The sequence below is a fragment of the Podarcis raffonei genome, chromosome 10 (genome assembly GCF_027172205.1).
Source record: "Podarcis raffonei isolate rPodRaf1 chromosome 10, rPodRaf1.pri, whole genome shotgun sequence".
In the NCBI taxonomy this organism is placed as follows: domain Eukaryota; kingdom Metazoa; phylum Chordata; class Lepidosauria; order Squamata; family Lacertidae; genus Podarcis; species Podarcis raffonei.
Window position 1 is genome coordinate 40,925,800 of NC_070611.1, and position 21,685 is coordinate 40,947,484.

General features: G+C 40.5%; 2 protein-coding genes across 14 annotated transcripts in view; one reads left to right on the top strand and one right to left on the bottom strand.

Annotated features, from left to right (window-relative positions):
- PLXNC1 (plexin C1) overlaps positions 1-19,820 on the top strand; it is a 59,019-nt gene extending 39,199 nt beyond the window's left edge. Inside the window, exons 15-31 of the mRNA XM_053407414.1 lie at positions 1,677-1,770; positions 2,241-2,342; positions 3,297-3,400; positions 4,083-4,130; positions 5,290-5,414; positions 7,145-7,343; positions 8,235-8,381; positions 10,095-10,272; positions 10,870-10,973; positions 13,391-13,442; positions 14,391-14,434; positions 14,535-14,642; positions 15,089-15,252; positions 15,480-15,627; positions 17,175-17,315; positions 17,786-17,860; positions 19,535-19,820. Of these exons, the coding sequence (XP_053263389.1) occupies positions 1,677-1,770; positions 2,241-2,342; positions 3,297-3,400; positions 4,083-4,130; positions 5,290-5,414; positions 7,145-7,343; positions 8,235-8,381; positions 10,095-10,272; positions 10,870-10,973; positions 13,391-13,442; positions 14,391-14,434; positions 14,535-14,642; positions 15,089-15,252; positions 15,480-15,627; positions 17,175-17,315; positions 17,786-17,860; positions 19,535-19,669 (1,968 nt within the window). The 3' untranslated portion in view covers positions 19,670-19,820. The remainder of the gene's footprint in view (positions 1-1,676; positions 1,771-2,240; positions 2,343-3,296; positions 3,401-4,082; positions 4,131-5,289; positions 5,415-7,144; positions 7,344-8,234; positions 8,382-10,094; positions 10,273-10,869; positions 10,974-13,390; positions 13,443-14,390; positions 14,435-14,534; positions 14,643-15,088; positions 15,253-15,479; positions 15,628-17,174; positions 17,316-17,785; positions 17,861-19,534) is intronic.
- The window catches only part of CEP83 (centrosomal protein 83), a 34,383-nt gene continuing 29,305 nt past the window's right edge, over positions 16,608-21,685 (bottom strand). For 10 of the 13 annotated variants that reach the window (XM_053407406.1, XM_053407404.1, XM_053407411.1 and 7 more), the window contains 2 exons: positions 20,292-21,036; positions 16,608-16,821 (listed from right to left, as the gene is read on the bottom strand). The gene's annotated coding sequence lies outside the window, so the exon portion shown is untranslated. Of the gene's footprint in view, positions 16,822-17,265; positions 17,376-20,291; positions 21,037-21,685 lie in introns of all 13 variants that reach the window. The other 3 variants (XM_053407408.1, XM_053407402.1, XM_053407400.1) reach the window with 3 other exon arrangements.

Sequence of the window (21,685 nt, forward strand, 5' to 3'; positions counted from 1 at the left end):
ATTTCTTGCTTAATTAAGAGAGTATCGGCACAAAGCTATGAGTGTGCACTAGCAATAAGTTCCATGGGTCAGTCAGACAGAACATCCTCCAGAGGATGTCTCGCAAAGCAAAGGTCCTAGGACAACCAATGTGAGCACCGTACACCCACCATCCGAAATTACTGAACACCTGGGTGACTCTCCGTGTAAAGATACCATCAGAATAAAGGACAACCAGTTGCCACAAAAAATGGTAAACTCCAAACATTCTTCTGAAAACAACTGACAAAGATTAGACTTCAGTAAAGCCAAGTCCAACTTTAGTTTTCTAACATGGAATATCACAAGCTGGCCTAAAAAGGCATCTGACCTGTCCTTTGTTAAGTTCACCCAAGATTATGACAGTGTATTTTTACAGGAGACTTGGAGTACAAGCGAAATAGATGTTAATGGCTTTTCCTCGTTCTGCCTCTCAGGATCACTAAGCAACAAAGGCGGGGGGGGCGAGTCAAAGGTGGTCTGGGTATTTTAGTTTCAACAAAGCTGAGGGCTACCCTAGTAAAATTGGAGCCCCTGAACCATCTGGCCATAGCCCTGTTAGTGAGATGTAGTTTCTATAGCCTGTTACTGATTAACGTATATCCATGGGCTTGAAGGTCAACTATCACCGCATTGGAAGAGGAACATTCTCTCCTGGCACTCGCTTGTAATGTCTGAGCCCTGTATTGCATACATTTTCTCTCTCTTCAAAATATGCTTCCCAATAAGTAGATTAGTTTGCTTTGATTCTCTTACTTTGGTAATATTTGTGACACCAACGTAAATTTCTTAAGGATTCATCAATCTAAACTGAGACTTAAACTAACGGGGGTGGGGTGGGGGGTGTTTATGACCTCCAAAAGTTCCCCCATGAGGGAGTGCATTTGGGCTAGAGTCCCCCCACCCTGCTGTATCAAGGGTGTGTGTGTGCACATGCGCACAGCTCATCAAAGGCAGAAAAGCCCAGTTTTCAAGAATCAAATATAAAATCAAACTGAGAACAAAGGGGATCAAAACTGTATGAAAACAGGTACGCTTGGACATTATATTTTTCTATATCAATACTTGTATGATAAATATGCAGTGCAAAATATAGGTAACCAGATGCCAGGAACAAATACTGATGTGTTATACTCCTTCAACATGATCTTACAGTAGCTATAATTTAGATACAGAAGTGCTGGTAGAAAACCATATGATTTGATTTTACATTAAAAAATCCCAAAGATATAGCTCCAAAATTAATATGGAGCAAATATTTGTGCATCTTAGTTTTCCCTGAGTCTTTTGTGGGGAGTAGATTGGTAATGTTGAGCATTATTTTTGTGTTCTCCCGTTTTCCCTTGTATTGTACAATTGATTTAATCTTGGGTTAGATAGCACTGTTGAGTTTCCTTCTTTCCTGCATCGCTTCTATATATAGCAGCTCAGTCATTGTTATTTCAGTCATGCTTGGAGCTGCGAAAGGAGTGCTAGAAGGAGAGGTAACAGTGTCTATGGTTTCGTCTATTGATTTCAACACATAGTATTCGCTCAGCTGCAGTGTGCTGTTTTTTCCAGCCACAGAAGAAGGATAACAACCCAGTGAGGAGGGTCAAGAACTACATATCAATATAGGTCTTTCTTACATATTCATTTCCCCCTCCCCAATCCACTAGGTCAAGCTGGGAAACTTTAAGCAAGAAGTTCCAAAAGAAGCACACAACTATTCTTATTTGACCCTTCTTTTGTTAATCCCCGTAGTCATTGCTGGTAAGTAGCACTATTCATGTGTCCAGTTTTCCATCTGTTAAAAACCAGTAAGCGCATGCAATGGTGGTCAGTGGGGTGGTTTGTTAAGTAAAAGACCCAGTAGCCCTGACACAGCAATCTGTGGTGGATGAGACTTTCTGCCTTTGTTTTGTGGTGGTGGAGGAGGAGGAGGAGGGGGGAGGGAGGGGGGTTTAGTAGCCAACACAGGCAAGCTTACAGTTCTTGCATAGCTGGTCATTCCCTAATAACATCAGCAACCGGTACCCACACTGGGGCAACCAACTTCTTTGTAACAATGTGTTGTATGGTGGTGGTCACTACTACCTTTTGGAGACTGTTCTGAGACACAGCTGTTTTCAAAGTACTGCAGATTTCTGTTTTTGCCCTGTGTTTTGATAAAAAGAATGCAAATTAGTATATTTGATGGTTCTTATTTCTGCTTTTTATTGCGTATCGACTTTTCCCCCCAGTTGCAATTTTCGTGACCCAAAGAAAATCCAAACAATTGAACCGTAAACTGAGTGAACACCTGGAGCTTTTGGAATGTGAACTCCGCAAAGAAATACGTGAAGGTGTGGGTTTTAATTTTTTTTAGAACTCTTTTGCGGATGTGGTGCCTCCTGGTCTATCAAGTGCATGTATTCCTTCAAGTAGATCACCATTCTGTGATTTCCCATAGTCATAACACACAGAATCCCTTCTTCATGTTAATATTAGCAGTTCGGTGATAGCATGAGGTTATATCAGGGATGGCCTGTGTGATACGGCAGATGGTAGTAATTGGCTGCCATCATTCTCTAGAAGCCAAGGGGAAGAGAGATCAGCTGCTTTCGAGCGGAATATAATGCAGTGATGTTGGAAGCAGAAAGTGGCTGGGTCAGCACCATGTGTGCAGGTATTGATTAGCCAGTGGCACCTATTATGGGCACAAACTGGCATAACTAAGAGTGTTGTGCCTCTCCCTCCACTGCCGCCCCACAACTGCCCCTGGTAAGAATCTAGGCCCCAATTTGACCTCTGTGCAGCTGCCATTTACTACTGCCAGTCCACCTTCTTTGTACCGCTACATTGTGTTCAACAGTGCAGGTAAATGGGATATTTATTTAAGTGCCTTTAGTGCTTTAAGCATTCCAGTATTGCGGAATGCTCTGCCCATAGAGATTCAGCAGGCACCTTTTGTTCCAACTCTTAAAACTTTCCGGTTCCATCAGGTTTATGCAAGCAGCTAAGAATACATCTTTCCATAGCAGTTAGCTAATTTCTGCTTTTAACATTCTTATATCACTTTTACTGTAAGATTTTATATATAATCGTTGTAAACTGCTCTGCTATTTTTATGAATAAATAACTATTAAAAATCATATGCGATCAACATTTCCCATTGCATTAAAAATGAGTACAGAGATAAATGTATACTGTGAAAACGGTCTCATGATAGCTACTTTCCAATATCTCTTTGAAAGCTGTAATTAAGATAATGTTATATTACAAAAACCAGCACTCCAGGGGATCTTTGTTTCTTGCAGGCTTCGTAGAGCTGCAGATGGAAAAATTGGATGTGGTTGATAGTTTTGGAACCATCCCCTTCCTTGACTACAAACACTTTCTTATTCGAACTTCCTTCCCGGAGGTAAACGACAGCTTATATATTTGTTATAAACCTTTTGCAGTAATTGAAATCGCCCAAGTTGTAAACGTGTCATGGCTTTGCATACAGTTAAATGACCTTTATAATAAAAGGGCAGCGCTTACACAGAATAAACCTTGCTGATTTTAAGACTTGGGGTTTGGTTAGGTTTTTGTTGCTGTTGAGCTTTTGTGGGATTTTTTGGGTTGAACTCAACTAACTCAGTGTGCTAGTGGAAGCCAGCACAAAGACTCGCACTACTGCAATGGGACTTTCATCTCTTCTCCCCATGTGCCCCCGCACCTTCCCAAAATTCACTCTGAAGGGTTAGGAGAACCCCAGAACAGTGCACAGGAGCAGAGGGGAGATGCCATTCATCAAAGTATTTTCAGGGCATGTTGTATTGCTGCCAGGTCACCTCAGGTGCTGTGACGTTCTACTAAAAAGTTCACCAAAGTTGACTTCAACCCAGAAAATTATTACGTGAATCCAGTTTGCTTATAAAAATATGGGGCAGTTTATGCAAAGATCTTCCTTTGAAAAGTCATTTGGTTATTGTGTGCATGCAGCTTCACCATATGGGCCAATCCAAACCACTGCTTTTTATTTGAATGCCTTATCTATTTTGCAATCTTTTGTTTTGCAATCTTCTGTCAACATCATAGTCGTCAATCTGTTATTTTAGGCTGGAGGCACGTCGTTTATCTTGATTGAAGACTCCAGTGAACCCCTTGTAAGTGTTTTACATATAATTTTAGTTCTCTTACAAAGGAGGCAACTGGTTTAACAGAAATAAAAACTGGGTAGTATGATTCTTTTAGTGTTTCTAGTGAATTTCTGTTGTCATTTTATGCTGCATCTTGCTTTCAATTCCTATACAGAGAATGCAACAGATAACTTTTATAAATAAGAAAAAACAAATCTGAATGCTGTAACTAATTTCCATATAGAGACGTTCACAGGATGTGTGTATTATGTTCATTAGCATGGCAGGTAGCAAGCTATGTCACTGGCAGCCTTGTGCCCAGCATTGCTCGGGAATTGTAAGAATCTGTCAACCTGGGGAATGCTACCCCTCCCCAGATCCCTTCTCAAATACGTTCACAGGCAGAACTAATGTTTAATTAGGGTTTTAAACCACTAATTAAACATGTATCCAGGAGACAGATGGGGGAAGTTGTCCTTGTGCCTCTTTCCTCCTACCAAGACCAGGAGTGCCTTTCCCCTAGGACTGCACGCTCAGGGGGCAGTCTGGGGACAGAAGAGCCAGGTCTTCCCACACCTCTTACCTGCCTATCCGCTGACAGTCACAGATTGGATCACTCTGAGCCACCCAACTCATAGTGATCCATGTCTGTCTGAACCCGAGTTGATGCTCAGGTCCCTCCAAATAGGCCCAATTTGCCTCGGGACAAAACTGAGTCCACTGCACAGCCTTCATAGCTATCTGCTCTGAGCTGTTATTGATAGGGATACTTATAAATCCTTGCTGTACGGGAGTTAATGAAGCTTGAAATCCTCACACTCTTCATTTTCAGAGAACAAAGAATACAGTGAATCTTAAAGACCTGCCAACAGGGATGGTGAAGCTGTGGCCCTCCAGATGTTGTTGGACTACAATTCCATCTCCCTGAGCACTGACCATGCCCATTGGAGCTGATGGGAGTTGGCATCCAACATCCTTTGGAGAGAGACAACCCATCCCTGTCCTAGCAGTTCCTAGCAGTGGTTGGTTAAGATAATATTACCTTGCCTGCCTGAAGATCTTTTTGTTTGTTTGTTTTGTATTCAACAACAATTTTTTTTGTATTCAATGCTTGCAGCTATAATTTATAATAAAACGAACAACATATTAAAAACAAAGAAACAGACATACAATTCATGTATTTCAGAGCAGAAATCCTGAGCAGAAGGATGAAAGCATTACAGCATTGTACGCCTTAATTTGTAACAAGCATTTTCTTGTTACTCTGATTCATACGCTTGAAAAACAGAAAACCTTCTCTGTAAAAGACAGGTATGCTACAGAACTTAGATTCTTCAAGTTGTAGAAACATGAAAGAACAACCTGCACATATAGAAATGTTGTGTTTCTGTTGACTTTGATCCCTCACACTGCTCCAAAAAATCTCATTAGTCAAACTTCTGGAAAGAAAATGTAGGTGGTAAGCAATGAAGTTTTGGTTCAGAGTACTTAATGAAATTAATGGAGCTGCCTTAGTCATGTTCATTAGTTCAGTGAATCTACTCTGAATAAAACTTGGTTGAATACAACCTGTATCTGATTCTTGCAGAGGTACTTTCACTGTTATGTCTGTGTAATTACCTTGAATTAGAAAGAAACATATTGGAATCTTGCTAAGAGTTCAGTAACTTAGAATATTGAAACAGAATATGCAGACCAAATTGCACTAAGATAAGGCACTCTTCTGTAGAATGAAATCAACATATTCATTGGTGTTAGTTATTCTGTTTTGTGAATACTAATAGACATTCTGGGCTTTATTGGATTAAATGACTTGGAAGATTGACTGGCTGGAATAGCTAGAAACCAAAACTGGGGACAGCTAAGGCAATGCTAATACAAAGGGGCACCCAGTAAGATAATTAACTCACTTCTCTCCAACCCTTGCAATTACAGTGGTGCCCCGCAAGACGAACGCCTCGCAAGACGGAAAACCCACTAGACGAAAGGGTTTTCCGTTTTGGAGGCGCTTCGCAAAACGAATTTCCCTATGGGGTTGCTTCGCAAGATGAAAAAATCTTGCGAGTCCCCGCGGGTTTTTTTCGCTTCCCCCCCCTTTTCCTAAGCCGCTAAGCCGCTTATCAGTTGTTCCGCTGATAAGCCGCTTAACAGCTGATCGCGAAAAGCCGCTAGACCGCTGTAGCGCTAATCCGCTAAGCTGTCAATGGGCTTGCTTCGCAAGACGAAAAAACCGAAGAGAATCGCGGAACGGATTCTTTTCGTCTTGCGAGGCACCACTGTATGGGGTTGGGGTGTTTTGAGGGTTGAAGTGGCAGGCCAAGTTAAGGATTCATCTCCACTGAAGTGAAATTCCAGGTATTGAAGATAGCTGGAGGTTACTTTTTTTAGCTGCATAATTTACACAAGTTAGTTATTCATCTCATAGGAGCTTCCAGCAATCATTTCCCTTCACTTGAAATAATACAAAAAGTTGGCAGCAGTGTTTAATGGTCTAGACCAGCCTTTCCCAACCTTGGGTCTGCAGAAATACAGCTCCCATCATCCCTAGCTAGCAGGACCAGTGGTCAGGGATGATGGGAGTTGTAGTCCAACAATATCTAGAAAGTAACTACAGTGTTCCTGCCATGTGTCCTTTTCTTTGGTTACTTGTAGAGTGATGGACAGAGTTTAAAACTGTGGCATTTTGGTTCTTAGGTCTATGGACAGTACAAGTCTTGGTTTAATTTGAGACCTACTCCTGGAGCTTTGTCATGTGGACCATTTATACTCACTGCCTTATGTTAACAAGCGATCATGCATTTTGTATCCTCCATTTTATTGTTCTCCAGCTTTTCTTAGTAGTTCTCCTATTTTATTTTATTTTGGAAGTGCTGGTATTTCCTTCAACTTTATGTGACAGCTGCCAGGATGAGAGTGGCAGCATATAAATCGAGTTAGTATTGCTATTACTTAGGTAATGATGTAGGGCAGAATTACATATTAGCTAATATTCAAGTTCTTCCTCTTTTTGTCATTAAATTTATTATTCTCTTTACAAACAGATGCTTGTTTGCATCTTTCTTGACCATCGCACTACAAACAAACCTAGTCTACTTAACCCATATCCTAGAGGTCTTGACAAGGGATTTGATGGAACAGTCTAGCAATATACAACCAAAGCTGCTGCTAAGGCGTACAGAGTCGGTGGTAGAAAAACTGCTGACAAACTGGATGTCTGTTTGCCTCTCCGGTTTTCTTCGGGCAAGTATTGTATCTTTTCATTATACTTGCTTGTTTTCATGCAGAAGGAACCACCTGTAATGTGCATCCGCTTTCTTGCCTAGCAGTTTGTTCAGTACTTAGTAACATGCATGCACTCGAAGAGTCCCCTTCAGTTCAGTGGAATATGTTTGCATGAACAGGTTTTATTTTGAATCATAAATATTCGGGGTAAAAGATGAGGAGTAGGAAAATGAGCTGTTTAGAGAAGAAGCCTTTCCAGGTTCATCTGTGGCATCTACCATTTCAAACATTGCTTCATATTTTTTTAGTGAAGCCACATGTACATAGGCAAAAATGTGAAACATACAGGTAGAACGTATTTTGTGACAATTGCACATGTGTCTCTTCCACTAAATGTATGCATAACTGCATCCTGCAGCTGGCTGCCGCTTCCCATTACACATACATTATATGTAGATGTGAAGAAATAGATGAGCATGCAATCTATATGTGGGGTTCATGTCTTTCCCTACATGGAAATGCGTATTATTTGCAGCAGACTTTAAGCAGGGCAGTTTTTCTGGTTTCCCCCGTTTAACAAATAAGTTGTAATGCATAGAAAAATGCAAAGAGGGTATAACTATAAGCCAGTGTGGTGTAGTGGTTAAGAGCGGTAGACTTGTAATCTGGGGAACCGGGTTCGCATCTCCGCTCCTCCACATGCAGCTGCTGGGTGACCTTGGGCTAGTCACACTTCTCTGAAGTCTCTCAGCCCCACTCACCTCACAGAGTGTTTGTTGTGGGGGAGGAAGGGAAAGGAGATTGTTGGCCGCTATGAGACTCCTTCGGGGAGTGATAAAGCGGGATATCAAATCCAAACTCTTCTTCTTCTTCTTCTTAAATAACATTGTGTTTCATTATGTTTCTTAGGAGACATTTGGGGATCCATTCTATATGCTTGTGACAACCCTAAATCAAAGGATAAACAGGGGCCCTGTGGATGTAATAACCTGCAAGGCCTTGAACACACTAAATGAAGACTGGTTACTGTGGCAAGTAACTGAATTCAATACAGTGGTATGTCTTGTTAATTGTGTGTCTAGCAAATGAAACCAACAAGTCTTGTACAGTGGTGCCTCGCAAGACGAAAGAGTTTTCCGTTTTGGAGGTGCTTCGCAAAACGAATTTCCCTATGGGCTTGCTTCGCAAGAAGAAAGCCCATAGGGAAATCTCCGCCGGCCTTCAGAAGAGGTCCTGGACCTCTTCTGAAGGCCGGCGGGGGGCAAAAGTCTTTGCTCCCCCCCACCTGCCTTTCCGATCTGAAAATGCTGGCGGGCGGCAGCGAACGCTGCGCTGCCGCCCGCCAGCATTTTAAAAGCCCCCGGGACAGCGGAGAAGTCTCCGCTGTCCTGGGGGCTTTTAAAATGCTGGCAGTCGGGAGGAAAGCCCTCCTGTCCCCGGAGCTTGCGGGGTGGGAGGTGGGGAGAAGGGCTTTTCTTCCCACCGCCAGCCTTCAGAACAGCCTTCTGAAGGCTGGCGGTGGGAAGAAAAGCCCTTCTCCCCCCCCCCCAGCCTTCAGAAGAGGTCGGGGGACAGACTGTCCCCGGACCTGGTCTGAAGGCGGTTTCCATAGGAACGCATTGATTGATTTTCAATGCATTCCTATGGGAAACCGTGCTTCGCAAGACAAAAAACTCGCAAGAAGAAAAAACTTGCGGAACGAATTAATTTCGTCTTGCGAGGCACCACTGTATGGTAGAAACTATATGGCTAAGCAGGCGTGGAATTCTAGATCAAGAAGTGGACTCACATATGTAGTCTACAGTCAAATTGTGGTTCTTCATAGACTGACATTCATAACAGATTCTAGTGTTATGAGAGGGAGAGAAAAAATGCCAGATTGTTTTTTCCATACCACCTATAATTCGTGAGATAGGTCACTTAGTTTTTAGAGATGGATTATCTTGAGGCTGTGAGATACTGGCTGCAGTTAACAAGCTTCAAGCTAATACACTCTCACCTCAACTTTCCCAGTATGGTTGCAAGATCAGAAGCACCCACTTCTGTTTCCAAGTATCCATAGTTTATCTTGTTATCTGAACCACGACAAATTGTATCTTAATCTATAGTTTGTCCAAACAACCAAAGATAAAAGTTTGATTTCTGATCCCAGCTTATTTGGATAGGTCATACCTAAAAACACCAGATAAATAAAATACTGTTTAATTTATTTATCTGGAAGCAGATAATTTCATTCCTTCATCAGAAGAGATAAGAGGCAGTTATTTCATACATGAAAACTATGCTTTAGCATTATGACTAGATCAGGTTACTGACTTGCCTGAGTCCACTCAGCTTGTTTTTGGGTACAAGATTGAACTCTGCTGTCTGTGGCCCAAACTTAGCACACTAGCACAGTTGGGATTGAGTAACTGTGAAGTGTGAAAACATGTTTTTGAAAGATCTATATTAATTTCCTCTGTCATAATACAAGATTTGCTAACACAGATAATGATTTGCATACAAGTGATTTACATATGACTGCTTGAACATTAAGATAATCTTTGGAGGCCCTGCTCCAAGCGAAGTGAGTCAGGTGGCTGTCAAAGAGAGTGCTTTTTCAGTGGTGGCACCTCGGCTATGAAATAGGCTCTTCAGAAAGACTTCCTTGGCACCAGGTATAAGGTCTTTTCAGTGGCAGGTGGTTATCTTTTTATTCACCAAGGATTTTTATGTGCTTTAAATATGGGTTGTAAATTACATTGTGTTTAAACATTTGTTCTGTTTCAGGAATTAAATGTTGTCTTTGAAAATATCCCACAAAGTGAGTGTGAAGGCACTTTTCAGACAATTCAAGTTAATGTCCTGGATTGTGACACCATAGGGCAAGCCAAAGAGAAGATCTTGCAAGTCTTTCTGAACAAGAATGGCTCTCTTTATGATCTTCAGCTCAACGAAATGGCCTTGGGTAAGGCATTGCCACTGCCCTATATTTGTTATAAATTTATAATCTGGCATTTATTTTCCTTTGTTTACTCTGAGAACAGAATTTAATAATGGGTTTTTGAAAAACCACAAATGAAGATTTCTCTGCTGTTAACAGATGAGACCCACAAATTACTATGAATTCATTAAAACCAATCTGTTTTAACTAAATAAATTCTGTCATTTGTGGATTACAGTTAGTTTATGTAATATGTAGGACTGGGAAAATTAAATGCTTGACAAGCACATTATCACAGTCTCTGTTGCTGCAGTATTAGCTGAAGCAGAATGATCCATTGGGAATAACCAGTACAGCACTGGTAGCAGTGATCCACCTCAATAGCTGCTCACAAAACCCTATTGTGATACAGAAGCTGATGTGGCCATGAAGGAATGGAATATGGTTTCAAATGGTTCACAAATCCAGCATCATCAGTGCAAGTACTTTTAGCATCTTGACCTCTTATGAGAATTTTAAGACTGGCAAAATATGATAGGGTTGCCTTGCAAGCCCCTGGTGGCATCTCAAAATCTAAGCACAGAATATGTTTGAATTGCAACTGTTTTAATTGTTTGGCAGCTCTTCAGTCAGGCGCACAAACAACCGAACTTTTGGACATAGATAGTTCCTCTGAGATTCTGGAAAATGGAATTACCAAGCTGAATACCATACGACATTATGCGGTAAGAACAAAAATCCTTAATAATTTGAAGATCTCTTTTGTAAGGACAATCTGGGATAGCCCAGTCGGTAGAGCATGAGACTCTTGATCTCAAGGTCATGGGTTCAAGCCCCATATTGGACAAAAGATTCCCGCATTGCAGGGAATTGGATTAGATAACCCTTGTTGTTCCTTCCAACTCTAAAATTCTATGCTCTTCCACGATCTTCTCAAATACTGTATCCAATAGTTGTCATATGGTCTAGCTGAAAGACTGGACCAAGATTCTCTTGCCAATGCCGTCACATACTTGATGTGGGTCTATAGGAAGTCACTTAAGCTGCAGTCCTGTACATTCTTTCCTGGGAGCAAATCCCATAGTGCTTGTGAGACACAGGATTACACTGTTAGCCTAGCTACATTTCCATGCACATTTGGTTGAAAAAGCATTAGTACTGAGTGTTTATAAACAGTAAATTCAAAATGAGAAAAAAATGAAACCTTTGCACGCCAAACGTAAATGTCATCAAAATAATGACCAGTCAAAAGTTAAGCCTTTTAAACTTGTTCCTAAACCGTTTCCAGCATAATCAAAGGGACTTAATTGGTCACAATCAAGTTACTGAAATGGTTTCAATTGTATGTGCAGCACAAGTCAAAGTCCCACCAAGTTCAGCATTCTTAGTTATAGCTGCTCTAAGTTGGATTGGGGTCACTAGAATTAACTGAGTCTGAGGCAGAACTTTGTGTTACCGTGTTCTTTCCTACTGTGGTTTGGGGAAGGAGATCAGTGCTGGAACATCTGATTAGCATGCAGAAGGTACCAAGTTCAATCCCTGGCCTCTCCAGGTAGAGCTGCGAGACTTCCCTGCCTGAAACTCTGGAAAGCCACTACCAATCAGTGTAGGCAGTACTGAGCTAGATGGACGATTGGTCTGCCTCAGTATAAGGCAGCATCCTATGAGTTGCATCTACTCATTGCCTTTCCAGGTGTCTTGCCAAGTACACAGAATGACAAAATTTCTCCTATGTTCCCTTTGATTTGATTGTGTAATCTGAGATGTTTTCAAAGCCTTACTGAAGTCCTGAAATAGTATATTCCCTTTTACACTTTGCCAATGACGTTTAGCACGTCATCACAGAGGGAAGTGAAATTTGTTGCCATGCTCTTTCCCCATAAATCCGTTTGAATTCATCTCAAGTACTCACCCACAAAATACACAATGTATATTCTTGTACTTAAATTTTTATTTACCCTTTTGTTAGCCCTATGCCCCTTGAGAGATTAGATTTTATTTGGAGCTATCTTTACTTTGTTTTTGCTATCTTCATTTTGCCTCTGCTTGGCTGTGCTACGTGTTCTTTTATTTGTATTTGGGGAAAGCCCTATAGCTCAGTAGTAAAGATTATGCTGTGCATGCATAAGGTTCCAGTTTTAATCACGACCATCTCCAGTTAAAAAGATTTCAGTCACAGCTGCCTGTGATTTGGAAGAGACACTGCCATTTGGCCTTGGTAATATTTGGCTGGATGGATAAATAATCTGATAGTAAAAGAGAAAAACAAATCCAGTTTTTCCTGTTCTTCGTCTTTCAGTTTTTGTAAATTTCTTGTTTCAGGTCATCAAACATTTCATCAGTTGAACAAAATCTATTTTTCTTGCACTTCCTAAATCTTGGTGTAACTGCAGGATTCTATTGGCAAAGGATAAGCTTTACACTGGGCCAGCTGCTGCAGTTTCACTTTTCCCCATTTTTGGAAGGCATCCTATTCTGTGCAAGTCATTTCAGTAACTGAGTAGCAATAGGGAAGCACTGTGTTTTCAAACACACAGCATTCAACTGCTGAGCACTGCAGCTATCAGCTGGGTTACTTTTGGACCTATTATATAGGTAACAGCCTGGCTCACCAGAATGTTTATGGTTTTAACAGCCTTTGAGCACTGTTTTGGTTAGAACTCTTAATCCAGCCATTCCAAGGTTTTTTTGTCCCACTTGATTAATGGGAAAACCTGGATTGCATGCTTCTGCACATAGCTCATGCATAGTGGAATGTGACCAGTTTATGCCTTAGCAGGACATGTGAACAGTCATTATGATACATGTGCTTTCAGATAAGCATGTCACATTACATTAAAAAAAAAAAGTACTGCACACATCCCAAAATATAAGGCCCTTTAGGAACGTCAGCCTTTATAGCATGGCTGGCTGGCTGCATTAGAATAGAAAAAACCCTATGGCTACTCTTAACTTTGCACTTAGGAAGCCTCAGAGTGGGGAAATGAACACAGAACATAATGCATTCTTTGACCTGTGCTGTGTATGTGCTAGCTGGGAACAAGGTAACAAATCACATGCAGTGGATCATGTGAACTTTGAGGAACCGTGTAGTTTTAGGGAAAAAATGCATATTACAAAAGCTGTTTTATTTCCTTTTCAGATTTCAGATGGAGCGACTATTAAAATCTTTAAGAAAAAAACGGATCTATCAGGTACTGAAACCAATATAAGCCTGATATATATCATTGTGATGGCAGGATGGGGGACCCTTCCACAGGTTGTTGGACTGCAACGCCCACCAGCTGCAGCCAGAAAGGCCAATGGTCAGGGATGGCAGAAGTTGTAGTCCAGCAACATATGAACAGCCACAGGTTTCCCACCCCCACTGTAATGGGTTTTATAGAGCTATGAGTATATAGCAGACCATTTGAACCACAGTTCTGAAGCAGCCGTTTATGCGAAGGGTCCAGTTTTATGATCTATAAAAAGAGTAAGTTGAAAAAATCACAAGGATGGGGAACCTGTTGCCCTCCAGATGTTATTGGGCCACAACTCCCCCCCCCCCATCTTGAACCATTGGCCATGCTGGCTGGGACTGACTTCAACTTAATGGGCCACAGGTTCCCCATTTTGGAATAAGCTCCGATTAGTCTAAAAGAGCATTAAGCATACAGCCGGATGCTTCAGGGAAACTTATATGTAGGTCATATTACCCTTTTTCGTATGTTTGCAGAGAATATGGAGATTCCATATTTTACACATTGTGAAATCAGCCTCATAGTTCGGATTGATGCAGGGTTGGTTTCACGAAGGCAACAGAATGCTACAGCAGATGTTTCATTCTGCTTTTCTTCCTGCTCCCAGAGGGCTGGGATGATATTTTGTGACAGAAGCTGGCAAAAGGTAGCAGTAAAGCCAATAATACTGATAATTTATTTGGCCTGTCTTCTTACTGCACAGAGTGGTGGGAATTACATTGTGTAGTTATTACATTTATATCCCGCCCTTCCTCCCAAAGGACAACAGGGTGGCAATTACACAACCTCAGGGTCCTGCACAGGAATATAATTAAACATGGATTACCTGGATGTCTTTTCTTGGCAACTGCTTAATCCCTTTCACTGTGTGCATTTCATTCATTCTCTCTTTCCCCCTTTAAGCATGTTTCTCAGATGGGGAATACCCAAATGACTATTGCCATCTGGTAAGTCAGCAATATCGGACAACTAGATGTTTTTGTTATATATTATTGCCTCCCTTAACCACTGCATCTGCATGCACATTTGTGTATACCTTTCTTACAGATAATACCAGATTCCGAAGCAGCCAAAGATACACAGGGTGCAAAACACAAAGGAAAACAAAAATTCAAAGTGAAGGAAATGTATCTTACTAAACTTCTTTCTACAAAGGTAAGTGCTGAACTTTATTTAAGGCTAGGCCAGAAAAGATAAGATTAAGAAGCTTCACAAAGAGGCAGCAATTAACTGATGTGACTTAAAAACACAGAATGAGATTGTAGAACCTAGTGACCACCTATAGATCTTTTTTTTTCTTCTTGGCACATGGAGCTCAACTGGGCTTCCCCATTCATTTACATGAAAAGAGAATTATTGCGTACAGATGCATTCAGAGCTGCCCCTTCCATTGAGAAGGATCTGAACTATAAGAGAACACTGAGAAATGGCTTTTATACATTGTGATGGTGCCAGTCTTGAATGGGTGACTGAAGAGTGTTCAGCTCCATTCTTGTTGCACTAATTGTCCTTGATAGATGGAGCTTGTTGTTTTGTTAATTTACATCTCAGAAACTCTTTTGTCTAAGCAATAAAACCATTGCCTTTTATTTCTTTCAAAGGTTGCAATTCACTCAGTTGTTGAAGAGCTGTTTAGGAGCATTTGGACTTTACCAAACAATAAAGCCCCAGTTGCTGTCAAGTATTTTTTTGACTTCTTGGATGCTCAGGCTGAAAATAAGAAAATTACAGACCCTGATGTGGTCCATATATGGAAAACTAACAGGTATATATTTACGAATGTGCTTCATGTAAAACTCAAACATAATAATGCATGAACTGGCAGCATGTTCAGCAGTGAAGGGCACATTGGGACTATACTATCAACTGAGGACATGATTATTTATTAGGCTGCTAACTTGCATGAAGCACTGATGTTAAATTACTTTTAGTGGGATTAATAAACTTTTCCTGAAACATTATTAATTTGAAGTTTGCCTTTTCTCTTGCCAGTCTTCCTCTTCGCTTCTGGGTGAATATACTGAAGAACCCTCAATTTGTCTTTGATATTAAAAAGACTCCACATCTTGATGGCTGTTTGTCAGTAATTGCACAAGCGTTTATGGATGCCTTTTCTCTATCAGAGCAACAACTGGGAAAGGTAGTATCTCGATTTCATATTTTACACACCCTTTCCTTAGGCGATACCTTCCAAACCAACTTTTCCACAGTACTGTCCCTACTGAAGGCAATCATTTTACTCCAGACCATTCTTCTGTAATTCAACATTCACTCCACTTCACATGCATGCCCTGAACTTGCAAGAACTTCAGTGTGCAGGTTTTCACATTCAGAGTGCTTTGTGGGATTAGATCCATGCACACTAAAGGGAGTTACATTGTTAATGAGCCCCTATCTGGCATCTGGAGTTGTGTGTACGAAGCTGTGGGAGATCAAGTAGTTTACATTTAACACACACACACACACCCGATAATGGAACCAACTGATTTGCATACAGGAAACATATTTCCTATTTTAAAGTTTTTTTAGGTTAGTGCACAAAAAAGTCAGAATGGAAATTTCAGAAGTGCTAGATTTATCTTTCAGGCTTCCACAACACTGCTCATGAAAAAGCAACTGCTGTGCTCTGTTATATTTTAATGCTTAACCCTGTTTAAAGTTTAAAATTTGATCCAAAGATGCAGTTCCCTTTGCAGCTGAACAAGTGGCTGTGGTTGAAACTTGAAAGCTACCCAGAGGCTTCCCTTTGACTTGTAATGAACTGGTGCAATAAAGTGGTTTCTTGAATGACACATTTCTGTGACACCCTGAAAACCCAGCAACACTGTTTTCCTGTAGTGTTTCTTTTTCTTTTGGTTGCCGTACCAAAAGTGGGTCAGAAGTTATGTAACCTACAAGGCTGAACAGAGACCACTACCAGCCATGAATTGTGGCTTATTAAGTGCTTGATAAACCTCCTGTTCTTTGCTGCCCGCCTGGGACTATAAGAGCAGGAGGCTTGTCACAGGCATGGCGTCTCACTGTATATGGCTAATGCAGTTTTAATTTGGAAGCCTTTTTTAGCACCCTCCTATTCAACACCTGCAATATTAAAAAAGAAAATGACAACAGAGAACAAAACATGAGGCATAGTCTTCATTACTCTACATGCACCTATCTATACACTGTGGGTAACCTTCTTTCAAGGGACCCAGCTGTCTGACCGAGCTGAATGGGAAGTTGCCCTTCTTGATGTTCACCCCACAGATGGTTGTCTTTTCAGTGCCAGACCTTTTTATTCTCCCCGGCCTTTAATATCCTTCTTGCTTAGCCAAGGGGCCATCACCAAATCATACTGTAATAAAAAGGTACACCACCAAAAATGTAACTAAAACGAACTATCACAATCCATTGCAGCATTCAGAAACCATTTTTGTTAGAAAAATGATAATAACTGTAACACTATAATTCTAACCCTCACTACCAAAAAGGGGCCTTTAAAATCTGAACTGCTGTACAGTTTTAATGCTGTAAACCTGCCATTTTATTCTGTGCTTTAATTGTTTGACATTGCAAGGCAGCCTGACATTATTTATATTGAAAGATAGTGTATAGAAATTAACTGAATTTTCACAGGAATCAAAAAAAAATTGCAGCATAGCTGTGACCATTTATAACAATAGTTGTCTTTTGTTTTCTTTTTTAAAGGAAGCACCAACAAACAAACTTCTCTACGCGAAAGATATTCCACTTTACAAAGAAGAGGTTAAAGCTTTCTATAAAGCAATTAGGGATTTACCTTCATTGTCCACTTCGGAGCTAGAAGAATTTTTAACTCAGGAATCTAAGGTATCATTTCATTGTTTCTGCCCACCTATGCAGAAAGTATGACAGCATGCTGTGCCTTGGCTGTAAAGCAAGAACTGGCCTCTTGAATGAGAAACATCCCAATGGTGCCCTGCAGACACTAGTAATGTTTCTCCCTCACCTTGCATATTTAATAACCCAGTTCCTAGAGCAAAGATTGTGGCCACTGTGTTTCTCCCACAATGCTACTGAGGCATTAAGCCATAGTTTGGCACAGTGTTGATGTCCAAACCTGTAGATAATACCACGAGCCTAAATTGGGAAATAACACCCGTGCAGTAGCAGGCCCAGTAAAGTATCACTGTGGCTGTGATCTTCATTCCAGAAAGCCATATATCTGCTTGCTTGCACGCAGCCATGGTTTGGCTCAATGTTGTTTGCAAGCCATGTCATTATTAACTATTTCATATGCTGTTAGTATTGTTTCACCAGTTTTCCTTTCCCCCTCGCAGAAACATGAAAATGAATTTAATGAGTCTGCAGCCTTGACTAAAATTTACCACTACATAGCAAGATATTACGATGATGTAAGTTCCTCTTCTTTTCACTCCCTCTCTTTCTCTAGTTACCAAAATGTCTAGTAGTATGCCCTTTATCTATACTACACTGTGCCTGGGGCTGCAAAACGTCTGAGTGGCTGACTGAGGAAGTCTGTAAACATTCAGACCACTTTGTGAGCAATGTACAGTGCACATGTACTTTTTGATCAGGAGCTAAATATACAGCTTGGTTCATGTACATGAGCAGGCCTCAGGTTTGACACAGAAGGAAATTAATCAGTATACAAGAGGAGAAAGTGCTCACATTGCAGATGGAGTAGAAAACTATGTAACTGCAAAACTACAAAACAGAACTGCAAAACTTGATCAAACCATGGTTCGCAGGTCTCACTTGCAGGGAAAATATAAACAATAATTTGGAAGTAGCAACAAACTATGTATTGCCACAAAAGAAGTGGGGTGAAGTAGAAAGCATACAGGACCACATATTAACCAAGCCACAGTTTGACATTACATCTTATTAAGCCATATAAAAGAGTCCGATTTAGGGGAGTACAGCTAGTTGAGTCACACTGGGCATGGAGCTTCAAGGTCACTAAAACTATGTAGAATGGAAGGCAGGAGGTGATTGAGCTTGCCAACTTTTGGCATTGCACAGGTTGTTGCTGAAATTTGAGACCCCAAGGACTGCCACTGCATGTAAGGCATGTCTTTTTACTATTTAAAGGTTACTTGAATGTTTTAATTGTAGAAGAGTTCAGCTTGTATATTATATTTAAACCCATTTATTATAATGTGTGTGTGCGCGCGCGCGCTCTCTCTCTCTCTCTCTCTCTATATATATATATATATGGGCATATCGCTGTTAATCAGTGGTTTTTGGATTTTTTTAAATCTACTGTCAAATTCTGTAAGGTAAAATAAAACGTATGGCAATTTTAATAATGCACAAACTATCCTGCATGTCAGGGGTAGTGGCTTAATGAGTTGTGTCAGGCTAGTCAGAGCTGAACAGATAGTTAACTAAGGATTAGTCTGATGAGAACAGAGGAAGGGGTACCTGGTAGGATCTGAAACAGGAACCTTTACCCAAGTTAAGCAATACGATAAAAAAGCAGTGACCAAGTCTCACTAAAGCTTATTGTCATAAATACCTGTTTACTCATCCAAATTCTAAACACTTTTGATGCCACATATAACTGGGCCACTCCCCTCCCCATTTCATAGCTTCCAAAATGTGACTGATTAATCATCTTAGTATAAACATGCCCCTTCAAATCACACCCTATTCTTACAGCTGCTGAAAATGTTTCAGTCTGTGGCTTTCAAATAAAGGATGTAGTCATTTTATAGATACAAATTTCTGTTTTGACCTTGTTATGCCACTGGGGGACGGGGACGGGACAGCTTTCCTATATTGGCTGTATCTTTCCTCATGACTGTTGTACATTGATATGCTTACTTTCATATTGTGCTGCTACCATTACATAAATTTGGGCTTGCATTTGCTAAATGTTTGTGGTTTTTAATTTAGATAGCTCTTGTCAGAGGAAGTGTTTTATCTTGTGATTGACAATAAACTTATAAACAACAAGATGCATAGGCTGGCATTAGAAGGAATGTGGTTTGCTCAAGCAGAGCTACTGTGACACTGAAAAAATGTGTTAAATAAGGCTGCACACATTTCTTTTGTTTCCATAGATACTGAATAAATTGGAGAAAGAACGAGGGCTGGAAGAAGCACAGAAGCAGCTGTTGTATATAAAAGCCTTAGCTGACGAAAAGAAAAAATGCAAGTGGATTTCAGATGAATCAACTGCTCCCTTACTAAGCTAGTATGAACTTTATAAAAACTGCTACTGCATTCAAAGCATCAAGTTCTCCTCAAGCATTAGTAGTCTACAGCAACTGTAAGTCCAGATGGGAATGAGCATTGCTAGCTGCACCGAAGACGCATCTCAGAGAAGTCTGGATAAACATTACATTGTTGATGCTTGCTGCCATGTGCAGATTTCCCTTGCCAGATCAAAGCCACTATGGGAAGCAAGATGCTGCACTTGATATAGACCTTTGCTCTGATGCACCAGGGAACATCTTACATTAAGTAATTTTGGCAGTGTTTTAACCACTTTTGATGTGGGGTTTTTTGTTGTTGTTTTTTTGGCTTTTTTAAAAAAGGCCCTGAGCCACAAATCTATAAAAACAACCTGCTTGCATTTCACTTTCAGCACAGCGCTCCAAAGGCCCACTTTGCCAAAATAATTTCCTTACCTCAGACAGCCTCCTTCTCTAAGTTCCACAAGAGCACAAACATGCAGTATATTCCAGATGCTTGGGTGCGGCAGCCTTAAGAAGCATAACCACTGGATCTAGGAGGCCCAGCCTGCTGAGGTCATTTGCAGCTTTCCAAGAAAATAGTTTGTAACAGACGTGGAATGATATGGGACATTTTCCATACCTTCTTGTGGAGAAGCATGCAGAATGGATTGGCTGGCTCACACCCCACTGGAATTTTCTATTGCTATAGCTGTGTCCAGCACTATGTATGTTCTAAACATTTCTTCCCCCTGCATAGACAATAGACAAGTTTCAAAACAAACTCAGGGACCACTAAGTATTAAGATATTTTTAATTGACTCCTCTTCTGAGGCAGAAAAGGGTGCTCTGATTTATTTTGTACCTGCAGTTGTTTATATTTTTTTAAATGGTAGATAAATGGAAGGATTATCAAAATAAATTCTACATAGCTTTGCAACTACATGCATCACGTTTTCCAGCTGGGGTAGCTACAGTAGTCTTTGGTCACCTTAAAGACTAACACACAAGCTTTCATGGCCCACCGTCCATTTTAGCAGAAGCATGAAGTGTTATGCCGAGTTGGCAGGTTAGAAATGCTAGAAGTGCAGACTGTGACAATGAAATTAATACAACTATCTTGGCATTGGGAAGCAAATTAGCAGGTCACTTCTGCAGGCAATACAAATGAATGGGAAGAGTCACAAACAGTGGTCAACACTATAGGATAGTTGTCTTACCAGGAACAATGCAGATATTTTTTCATGACGGAACTGCTTTGTAAAGTGCACCTCTGATATTAACCTCTACCTTAGCTTATGAAACTAATGTAGGTGTCAAGCTGTGTTGTTGCTTGTAGAACCTTTGATTGGCTTGATAACCGTAGTATCTTGCATCAGTCAGAGGAACTAAATAGTGAAATGAAATGGAATATTTGTGACAATCTGCAGATGAAAGCATATTATAACACTTATTGTAAACTGCGTAAAACAATCAAAACTTATTTTCAGACGTATGCAGGTAAATATTTCATCTGATCATGATACATCTAATAACTCCTATGAAAATGACGTTTGTATAAAAATGCATTGATGAAAAAATACATTGGATATTTACATGAGATGTTTATTTCAAATACAAAGTATTTGTTGTTTACTTTGCTAACTTGTCTTGCTAACTTGAAGTGTATATATAATTAAAACTACAACATTTCAAAGCAACTCAAAGTGAGAACACATGTCAGACTTTTATAGCAAAACCCCTGCTTTACAAAAGGAAAAGAACAGTGTACCTCTACTCAGCTAGAGTGGCATGAAATGACCTTTTCTCCATACCTCTCTGGTCTCTCAGCTGGAGGTTTATATCACAATTTTTGAATACTTTAGTTGCTAATGCAGGTCATTGCCATTAGCAAGAGAAGTCCCACTAGCCTAAGGTTTGTTTTGTCCTTCCTCCCCTTCGGTTGTGGCAGCTCTGGACGAGTACTGGGAGTTTCAGGAGAAGTTATACTACACATATTCTCCCTTCTTCCCCTACCAGATTGCCAAATTGCAAAGG